The sequence below is a fragment of the Ostrea edulis genome, chromosome 4 (genome assembly GCF_947568905.1).
Source record: "Ostrea edulis chromosome 4, xbOstEdul1.1, whole genome shotgun sequence".
Classification (NCBI taxonomy): Eukaryota; Metazoa; Mollusca; class Bivalvia; order Ostreida; family Ostreidae; genus Ostrea; species Ostrea edulis.
Window position 1 is genome coordinate 26681373 of NC_079167.1, and position 11884 is coordinate 26693256.

The 11884-nt window shown below is 35.0% G+C and overlaps 1 protein-coding gene across 1 annotated transcript in view; it reads right to left on the reverse strand.

Moving 5' to 3' along the window:
• LOC130053773 (craniofacial development protein 2-like) overlaps window positions 1–10114 on the reverse strand; it is a 15303-nt gene extending 5189 nt beyond the window's left edge. The window contains exons 1-2 of the mRNA XM_056161335.1: window positions 10109–10114; window positions 3373–3612 (exon numbers count right to left, since the gene is read on the reverse strand). Of these exons, the coding sequence (XP_056017310.1) occupies window positions 3373–3612; window positions 10109–10114 (246 nt within the window). The remainder of the gene's footprint in view (window positions 1–3372; window positions 3613–10108) is intronic.
• Window positions 10115–11884: the final 1770 nt, after the last annotated feature.

Here is an 11884-nt window from a genome sequence, read left to right on the forward strand (position 1 = left end):
AATATTGTTGGAATAATACCCCCAAACTATGTACAATAAATTGATTTTACACTCTGTTTTAAAGTAACAAGAAAATTGGTGTTGATGCATTATTTTCAATAATTAACGCAAAACTTGTTAGTTTACTGAATGAAATGAGATAAATTGCTTTCATCTTCACATTGCATAATAGAAAAATATGCAAACTGCATGCAGGTTATTATTTCTACTCACTTTAATGAAAACTTAGCGTGAGGAAAATAGTTGACTATCACAAGTTAATTCTAGTTGAAATGATTTCACAAAGGATAATGAAATTCAAAAATCAATGTCAACAGGCGAAGCCTATTATTTATGAAGCACAGAAGTGCAATGAGCGTTTGTTTTGTAGTTCGAAGGTAGTTTCTGGATATATATATATATATATATATATATTGAATGTTTGAATATATATATATATATATATATATATATATATTGAATGTTTGAATATATATATATATATATATATATATATATATATATATATATATATTGAATGTTTGAAAATTAGTTGCCTTGCCACAACAAGCATCTAATGGTCAATATCAAACTTTTGGTAAATTAACATAATATCGCCCGCCAACATCATGAAAACAAGTAGAACAAATCTCTGTAGAAACCATAGCTTATAGCAGCGACTTCTACTCTGTTTTCATCGTCTGCGAAACCGTATTTAACGTTCTGATTTAAGCAAACCCTGTGGCTGGAAACCCTGGTTTTTATCTCTCACCCAAAAGACCCACAACTCTCACTTCAATGGGGGAAAGAGCAGTCACTATATCTATTTTCAAAGTATCTGCTTTGACATTGCGATGCTTCGAGCAGGGCTTGAATCCACAAACTTCCTGTCAAGAAACAACCACTGAGACGTCAGGGCCGGTTCCTGTCAATGTTTTAAAGCAGCGTTCTTTATGGTGTGATATCAACTCTAAAATGGCCTCCATGGTTTTGATTAGTCAAGACATTATAATTGCAATTAAATAAATAGTATCCATTTAGTTGTAAATTCTAACATAGTGTCAATAATTTCCATCTTTCATCTTGTGTCTTGTAGTGCCAAGGGTCTATATAGTCTATGTTTATCATGAAAGGTGAAGATAACGAACAGTGATCAATCTCATAACTCCTATAAGCAATACAAAATAAATAGTTGGGCAAACACGGACCCCTCGACACACTTGAGGTGGGATCAGGTGCCTAGGAGGAGTAAGCATCCCATGTCGACCGGTCACACCCACCGGGAGCCCTATAACCTGATCAGGTAAACGGAGTTATCCGTAGTCAAAATCAGTGTGCCAAGAACGGTCTAACAATCGGTATGAAACACGTCAGACAGCATTTGACCCGATGATAGGTTGTATTGACGAACTTGATCGTTATAACGACTATAGAATTTGCGAAATGCTGACTTCAATCGAGACTGTTGAAATCCCTGTACCATCAACTCGTTTGTCAGTAGCTTGCCTCGATTTAAAAACTGACCATACGCAGTTGAGAGAGATAAACACCATATGCAGGTGATAATGGAATATTGCTACATACTCATGGGAAGTTGACGATGGAGAAGCTGAAATCATCCTGTTTGTCATATAGTTGAGTTGTCAGTTTTCCGTTAATGTCAACTTTTAATAAAATATCTAAGTATGAAGCAGATGTGTGAAACTATATTTAACGATCTGATTTACAGAAAACATTTATCAAAACTAAACTTTTCGCAATGTGAAGAATTGACTGAAAATCTTTCGTCATACACGTTGCGAAATAAACTTGTAAAGGTCGCTTGTGATTTTCCGTATCTGGAAACTATAGATACTTCCCTAAATAAAGTTATGGTACGGACGTTGATCAGTGGGTGTATCGCAGATATGGGGCTGGTTTCTGTGTACAACATCAGCTGAATTTGACTGACAAAAAGTAAAGGCAGTGCAACAAATTCGAATTCTGCTACAGGCTATAGTGAACACCCAGAGCCAACGAAAAACAGTTCATTACAACCAAACTTCGTTATATCCAATAAAATTTCATTCTTTTCCTTTCAAAGAGGAATGCTATAGTAATTATAACTTCGCAATAAGCGTGAATTCGTTTTAAGCGTATTCGTTATGTGGTGTTTTATTGTATACTTATTTGGATTTTAGCTCCCAGTACATACTCCCATGTTTCTAATACAGGTGTGATCTTTCACGTCTGTTGTATGCCTTTGTATTTGATAATCTAGGATGATGATAGTTTACAATACTACAGTTTTCAATGTATAAATTTAATTTTCATCTATGAAACCACACATGTATCTAACAATATAAACTAAAGTACACAAATACTTAACCAATTTTATCATTTTATGAATACAAGTTGATTAGTAACAATTTATAACTATTTTAGATACCCGAAGTGAATATCGTCCTTCGATAATGAATGAATCACTGCATTCACCTCATAAAAATGATTATTATTTTATCATGAAATAATGAATAATCAAACTATAGTCCTCGCCCTTTTTAACTCTTAGTATATACAACTGAACAAACAACTCTGATGCCACTAATCTATTGTCCAGTGTAGATTGACCTCAACGTTTGACCTTGTGACCTCAAAATCCACAAAGGACATCTATTCTGTGGGGGATATCAGTATGATAAGTTTGTTGTTTGTCACGTAAAGGGTTCTTAAGGTCAAACGGACAGCATACCTAGATTATTATCGATACCGACAGATGCAACATATTATACCTCTTCTTTCAAGGATGTATAAAAATGTAAATTTAAAGCAGCTATTTTCTACAATCATGTTCCTAGTTTTGCATCAATAATTACTTATATCACTTCGTGTACCCCCGTCATTGACGAGGGGTTTCAAACAACATTTTGCGTTTTAAAGCATCTGGAAAAATCATGTGGTTTCCATGATAATTGTTTTGACGCGATTTCCTTCATTAGAAGACTGCAGCAATAGAGTCAGGTCATAATATGGGAAGAAGCTGAAACCACCCCGCTTGTTTTAAAGTTGGGTTGTTAGTTTGCCATTAACCGTCGATATTCATGTAGAGGACTGTGGCACCATTTACTTCGAGTTCACTGGGATTTTTGTGTCGTCGATGTATCTAACTATATATCGAGCTGAGGGTTACATCATGAGATGTCTTTTGATATAGAAATTTTCGAATAAACTCTGCCTCATAAATATATAAATACAGATCACCTAATAAAAAAATTGTAATCTAATGTAATATACGGATGTTCCATCGTTGTTAGTCTCACTTACATATGGAGTACATTAGTGTCACTCACTAGTATTATACTGATACTCCATCAATCTCACATTTATATTCCTTTTTCGTTAGTAGCCACTTACAGGGATTTTAAATACTACTTCCTTACTGTTTGTAACGTCTTTTGGCGTGTAGGGCAGCAACGAGGGTTCTCCATCCCTGTCGGTCTTTCGCCGTCCTATGGAGGATATTCCAACTTTCTTTTTAGTTGTTTCATTTTTGCCTCCACTGCCCTCCGCCAGGTGACTTCCGGCCTGCCTCTCTTTCGGTTTCCCTCGGATGTCTAGAAGAAGGCTGCCTTGGTGATACTGTCCGTATCTCTTCTGAGGACACCCAATCCATTTTCAGCGTTCCTTTGTAATGGTTGTGGACATGTCCTCTAGCTTGCATTCGTCGAAAAGGTCCTTATTCGAGATGATATTTGGCCAAACTATCTTAACCCTTTCTCTACCGGCACATTTTAGAAGTTTTTAAAGACTAAATGACAATAATTTTACATCGACTTAAATCTGCATGTATCACGATTTGGGATAGGCATATGACATATAATTTTGTTAGGAATTGGACAGGGAATAATTTCTTATAAAAATTGCCAAGGTATCCCATGACCTCAAAGAGGTCTACGGGGTCAAAGGTCATATAAGTACACATTTTTACAATTTTCTCTCTCTGAAATATATATATTACGACCCCTATCACTAGATTAGAGTTAAAAATAGGAAATTCTAAATGTATGAGCTGATGTGCCTTTGAAAATACTACAAAAACATCACAATCAAATTAATCAATTTATTGACAAACGAATATTTTTGGTTGCTAAGTAACAACACTCATAGTACAATTTTGGCCATAATTTGCCTTTCTGCATACATTCGACACAATTTAAACATAATTGCATTCAATGATGATTAGTAAATGTCACATTATTTTAAAAATATAATCTTTAAATAAATCTTAATTATTTTAAAAGGTTTTTAACAAAAAATATGATGATGAGAATTAAGGTCAGAGGTCATAAAATGGAAACTTTGTACTTTATATACATTGTACATATCCATCATTTTCTAATAATATGACGTTTTGCCATTATGTTCCACTAATTAGAATAAATATTGCAACATTAAAACAAAGATCTTTATTGTTAATCTAAAATAATTTAATTTTTTGCATTCAAATATATTTGGTTGCTAAGCAACAGCACCTTATCAAATGTTATCAAAAAGACCTACCTGTTTTTCCTCTCCAAGTTCAACGTATACGAATGTTCAAGTATTTACTTTCAATCACTAGATTTAAATGTACTTACATCATATTTAACAAAAATGTTCTTCAACCTCTTAAAACCCATTTCTAGACATCATTCTTGATACACTATACTGGGTTGTTCCGATAGGGGCATACATTGGCCAATATCTGTCTATCGACTGGAACTTCACAGCAGACATGTATAAGATAATGCACAAAAATCTGGAAAAAAATAATTTCTTAATACTTAGCCCTAAATACTAATGTTTCGTCAGAGCTTTTGAATGCTCAATTGGCTCTGTAAATGTTTTCTATAGTCAAGGCCCTCTGAAAATTACTAGTATACATTTACATGTAATTACTTATGAAATTTTATCAGAGGTAATTGTAGTACACATCTAATAAATGTGTTAGACGCACATCAAGATTAATTTTGGTAAAGATAATCTTTTTATTATGCATTTTATTATTTGTTTTAACTGGAAATCACTGTCACAATATTGGCACTTTAAAACTAGTAATACCTGTACAATTCCTCTTCAGTGAGCGGCTGAGAACTTCCTTGGGAAGCATAATGACAATCCTTCCCCCTAGATATGACCATCTCAGCATAATGGTTGGTGACAAACCAAATCTTCTGTCAAAAACAGCTTCATAAAATCTGCAGTTCTCTGAATAATCGGGTCCCATATCTGAAAGGAAATTGCAAATAAAATCAGTATTGGCCACCATACCTTATTTGTCAGCATTTAGAAAACTTGTCATACCTTATAATTAGAAAAAGAATAATGATTTTCCGCTTTTTGTCTCTTTTTGTATGCATGTGATACCTAGTAATGCAGTAAAAACAGTAAAATGGTACACACATATCAGTGTATCATGACACCATGATTCCATTTGTGAATCTATTATTTGGATTTATTTGAATGTTAACCAAATGTATATAGATTTAACCCTATATTTAACCTCAAAGAGTCATACCAACTGAATGCCAGACTGTCGCTCCGAATGAAATGCAACAGTTCTTGGATCAGGTGTCCCTGTGTCCTTCATATCAGCATCCTTCCAATGCATGTCTGGCGTTGCCAGTAGACTGTCACTAGCGGACGATACCTGGGAACTTCCCAATAAATATTGGGATGTCAATACCCTTTTTGAAGATGAAAAGAAATTACAATTAAGAATTGTTGGTTTATGTTTTTGAAGCAAAATATGTTTCATGGTAGCAAGGGACAGTTCCGCACTTAAGTACTGCTCAAATTTATTTAAAGATAGTTCTCAGGGACTTAGTATGGAACGTCGTCAGGTTTGTTTTTTTTTTAGCTCACCTGAGCTGAAAGCTCAAGTGAGCTTTTCTGATCGCCTGTTGTTCGTCGTCTGTCCGTCTGTCTGTAAACTTTTCACATTTTCGACTTCTTCTCCAGAACCACAGTAGGCACTGGACCAATTTCAACCAAACTTGACCAAAAGCTTTCTTGGGTAAAGGGCTTTAAAGTTTGTGCAAATGAAGGGCCATGTCTCTTTCAAAGGGGAGATAATCACAAAAATAGGGTGGGGTCATTTTAAAACCTTCTTCTCAAGAACCATTGGGCCAGAAAAGCTGAAATTTACACGAAAGCTTCCTGACATAGTGCAGGTTCAGGTTGGTTAAAATCATGGCCCCCGGGGGTTGGATGGGGCCACAATAGGAGATCAAAGTTTTACATACAAATATATAGGAAAAATCTTCTTCTCAAGAACCACTGGGCCAGAAAAGCTGATATTTACATGAAAGCTTCCCGGCATAGTGCATATTCAAGTTTGTTAAAATCATGGCCCCCGGGGATTGGATGGGGGCCACAAGGGGGATCAAAGTTTTACATACAAATATAAAGGGAAACTCTTTAAAAATCTTCTTCTCCAGAACCACTGAGCCAGAAAAGTTGATATTTACATTTTAAACAATTCTGACATAGTGCAAATTCAAGTTTGTTAAAATCATGGTTCCCGGGGGTTTGGTGGGGCCACAATAGGGGATCAAAGTTTTACATACAAATATATAGGGAAAATCTTTAAAAATTTTCTTCTGAAAAATCACTGGGCCAGAAGTTTACATTCATATGAAAGCTTTCTGACATAGTCCAGATTCAATTTTCAAAACATCATGACCCCTGGGAATATGTTGGGACCACAATAGGGATCAAAGTTTTACAATCGAATATATAGGAAAAATCTTTAAATATGAGCCAAGGTGACTCAGGTGAGCGATGTGGCCCATGGGCCTCTTGTTTAAAACTCGTTTTAAACACGTTCTTTCTTTGTTAGTTTCACTTAGATGGATTATTTCAATTTATTTGGATGCTATTTCATTATAAGTCTTGTGTATATGGATTGTACGCAGAAGCCTTCGCCATTTTGTTTACAACCTAACCTTTGCTACGCACCCTTTCCCCTGCTTAGACGCGAGAGAAAAAATTGCTCTATCGGGCCCAGGACAATATAATAACTAGACAAGTCCTTCATTCTTCCTATCATTCAAAGAAAAATTCATTTCAATTTTGGTGGTCGTTAAGAAATGTATGGATCTAGACAATTGTTTTAATTTCTGCTTATATGCCTATACAGTAAATTCAACAATTGGAAACAATAAAACATTAAGATTCAGTGTACTCTAAAAGGTTTAAGGTGTGTAAACTGATAATATAAACTGATATACATACTTTGTAATTACTCGGATGCAAGAGGGTTTGAATAAAAACCAACTGAGAAAAAGCGCAAATGTCGTCAACATGGTACACTGCAAGCTGTGTGGAGTAGGCAGCAGATTTCATAAGCCTAATTGTAATTTATAATGATTGAGATCTCATATTTCAATATAACACAATATACCACAAAACATGACAGAGGTTACGATCATCATCGTTACGTTTTACAGGGCTGAACCTGATTTAATTAATAACTTACCGTGGTTTTAAAATGTCCTTTGATAAGTCATAAACATACAAAAATCAATTGTCAGGCTTTGAAGTTTTTTGAATTATTAAAATGACACTCGCTTAGATTTTCATAAAACACAATTATGAATTCTGTCAGATGTGGATAATTGATAAGTCTTAATTGAATCTTTTTATTGTTTTGTTTTTGGATGTGAAGGTAGTGTTTTGAGCCTTGAGTCAAGGCGATAGGTGTGCTGGGACGGAAAGAAAGATATACATGTATTTCACTTTCTTATGAATTCTTGGGAATTGAATACATAGGATTTCCCGAAAAGTTGATAGAATTTACTGTATTACATTATACAAAAGTATTTGTTTTGTACAATGCCTCTTTGCTGACATGGTAAGGATGAAGATTTTGTCATGAAATAATCCAAATCAAGATTCATCACAAGTTTCAACGTACTTGTAGCTTGGATCATATTTCCATGCAGTAAAAATGTATTTTCTTTATGATACACAGAAGTCACAAAATTAATATAAAGTCTTATTTTTACTGTCTTCATAATCGCACTCTTTTATTTAGACATTTTTATTTCCAGTAACAGCTGATAGTTTTGATGTGCAAAGTCGGCTTCAAGATACGCATCTCCAGATATCACACGTGATATTATACCACCATATTGTACAAGAAGGGGGATTTTATCGTTTTCCAATCCCACTATCGGCATCAATCTTTTTTAGTCATTTAATAGAATATTTATAGGACAAATTATTCGGAGTAGTTGAGCTCTGTGGTTTTAAAATTGTATCCAAAATACGTGTTGAAAATTTTGAAGGAAAGTGTATTTGGGTAAAAGCAAGGTCAATAGAAACACAACAACCACACAACCATTTATCCAGTTAATTTACAAAAATCCTAAACAACTCACATAGAAATATGCTTAGGAAATCAGGAAATATTTTGTTGGAAATATGTACAAGTAATCTGGTATGAAATATATACATACTATTCCAGAGAGAAGTGCGATGTGTAGAGGTGAATATTGGTGTTCAATCGCTGTGATATGCCTACAGATGGACGCATGTATTCATCATGCTAAGGTTTGACAAAAGGTGGAAATGGCTACTGATCCCTTTGTGAAATGCAGACAGGTGGGAATAGTTATCAATCATGGTATATCAAGATATGGCATCTGCTTTCCGTCCTTAATATCTGACAGGTCAACATCACGATCTGAAAAATTAAATACGGAAACGTTTAAGAAATTACAAAGAGAACGGGAAGACATACTCAGAATCCATCGTTTCTTATATTTCATACAAATATGCATTTAAAAATCATCATAATATATTATGAAAAATATTCAGCAAGCGCCTGTGTGTGCCACCCCCTCTTTTCCGGGCTTTGTCATTTTCTGACCCACCCATACCTCCCTTGTCAAAGGTCGTAAGCACTGAGCATAAGCCTAAATTGTGCAGGCCCCACCGACCATGGTGACGTCTCCATATGAGTGAAAGATTCTCGAACAACATACAATCAATCAGCATCATTCAAAGCAAAACGATCATGCATCGGACATTTCTATTTCCATTGATATGTTTTATACTTCGTGCCAAAGCTCCTAATCAGTTCAACAACTGTTAATTTAATGATAGGTGAAGATAACAAATAGTGATCAATCTCATCACTTCTATAAAGGTGAAGATAACGAACAGTGATCGATCTCATAACTCCTATAAGCAATACAAAACAGAGAGTTGGGCAAACACGGACCGCTTGATATACTAGAGGTGGGATCAGGTGCCTAGGAGGAGTAAACATCCCCTGTCGACCGGTCACACCCACCGTAAGTCCTATATCTTGATCAAGTAAACGGAGTTATCCGTAGTCAAAATTGGTGTGCCAAGAACGGCCTTACAATCGGTATGAAGCACGTCAGATTATATGATTTTCAGAGTACATCGTGGTCTAATAACTAAGATTATGATATTTACCAAAATACTGGTTTGATACATGCAGACTTTACCATGGTTTGGACACTTTTGTTCAGGGTTCAAGTAGATCAACCTAGATTTGGACACGTTTAAATTTAGTGTTTGATTATTTTTCTTTAATTTAAACAATATCTATTCAATAAATTGATGAGATTGGGCAGCAGCCCCTCCCTTTTGATCATGCATGAACGAGTGATAAGAACAGAGAAACTGATAGTGTTCATCTATTACATGTACGTTGTAAGTGGTTTATTTGTTTTACGTCCCGTACAGAATTTTTCACTCATATTGAAATGTCATCACATGTTGGTGAAACACCACAGAGTTAGACCTATGTTTAGCGCTCAGGGCCGTAGCAGTGATGGTTCTTTAAAGTACCAACGCCTGCCGCGACACGGGACCCGTGATTCTCACTTCTAAATGCCGAGACTTTGAAGAAGGAGCAATCACTACCTATGTTTACCCTCTTGAACTCATGACCTCTAGGTTACGAACACCACTGAGCCACCGTGACCGGTTATCATTTTCATCTGTGGTCTACGGCACCAAACGTAACAGGAAGGGAGAAAATGCATTAGATCATACCGGGATTCGAAATCGAGCCATCTGAATCTTTCCACCTTCTGAGTTATCTGCCCATTGGCAATCGAATCTGCCTGACCTCCATCATCATAAGCTTAGAGATTGATAGACATACCACAAATGCTGCCTTCGTCGATTTCGGGGGCAAATAAATAGCGATTCCAACAGCAATACTGCAAGTGAGTGCAATAAATCCATATTAAATTTCAGCGACATTGAATGCATGACGACATCACCGTATTGCTTGCGTCATCTTGTAGTATATAGCATGAAATACCTGTATATGTTTTTACCTTTCCAGCAAAATGTTTCAAATTCTTCAAATTTCCTCGTCGTGATACTTGTGTTTACAAAGTATGGGTATTAACGCAAACAAATGCGCTGATTCATATTTCAGACAAGATAAATCATTTTGTAACCTAGAAGATTGATTGTTCCTTTGTTGTGAAATATAACGAAATGTGGTCATTTTGATGTAATCGTTTTTGAATATTTCAAACAAATAAGAATTCTTGAAGGTTAAAATTTGTGCAATTATTTACTTTCTTTGTTTGTGATTTATATATTTGCTTTGGGATCTACGGAGGTTTTTTTTTTATACAACTCAGTAAGTAGAGAAATATTTTCAGAAAGAGGTGCGTTTATGTGTAGGATTTTGTTTGGCGAGAGTACGCGTGAAAGAGATCATATTTAGGTCAAGCTTGTCGCTTAAATGTAATAAAACACCCATTAGAAATTGTTACAGTAGCCTTTTTTTCCTGAAAGACGCCTGAACACTCACAAAAATGCACAACACGTAAGATAAATACACCCATCCCAAAATGTTTGACTGCATTTTCCGTCGCTGATAAAATCTTTTGTCGATTTCGAAAGATAACGATAATTTCTCGCTATGTTAACAACATATTCGTTAAAACGTAAATTACGTTAAAAGCATTTTAATTTTTATCATCAAAATTATATATTAAGATACCAGACTATGATAACTTGGTTCTATTTAGATTATTGCACATTTTAGAATAAAATAGATAAATATTAACACTTTCATTCGCAGACATTTATATGACCAATGTTGTTTGATCTCCGAGCGGGTTTTAATGTATTACTCCATTCAACAATATTTTTGAAGTTTTTAAGTATTTGCAATAAGTTCCTTGTAAGTCTAAATGAGAACAATGACTTCTGGTCGATTGCCATTCAATTTTTTCTTCATAAATACATTGCATTTTATTTTTAGAAGGGTCAGTAACCTTGGGTACGGACTCTTTAATTTGTGATTATAATGGTAATGGAAAATGTTGAAATCAAATAGTAAAAGAAGTGAGTGAGCGAAATCTCCATTGTCGAATGTTTGATTGGTGTCATGTATCTTTGGATTTCACCCGAAAATTGGTATAGATACATGTATGATTAGAGTAACACGCACACGTGCGCGCACGCGAAACATTTAATATCAAATATAGTTTTGATATTGGCATTATGATTTTTCATTCTCAAAATTTTTAGAGCCGCATATAAATGGATCGATAATTCTATTAAATCAGCTCTACCTATTGGACCGCGTTGCAATTAGCAGAATTTCTCCAAATTGGGATAGACATTTCTGGTTCCTGCTATTCTGATCGACACTGTTTACTTTGTGCACAAACATGTTACCAGTGAGTTGTGAATACGTGTATAACGTCTATAAATGAAATAAATATAATGACTAGGCCGAGAGATAATTTTAATCATATCCCCGTAATTGTGAAATGCTAATTAAGTAACTAAAATATCAATCGCCAGAGGAAATGTCCACAAGACCAGTAAACATCACTAAAATAAATTCTTGTGAACTTTTCCGGATCTACACTGT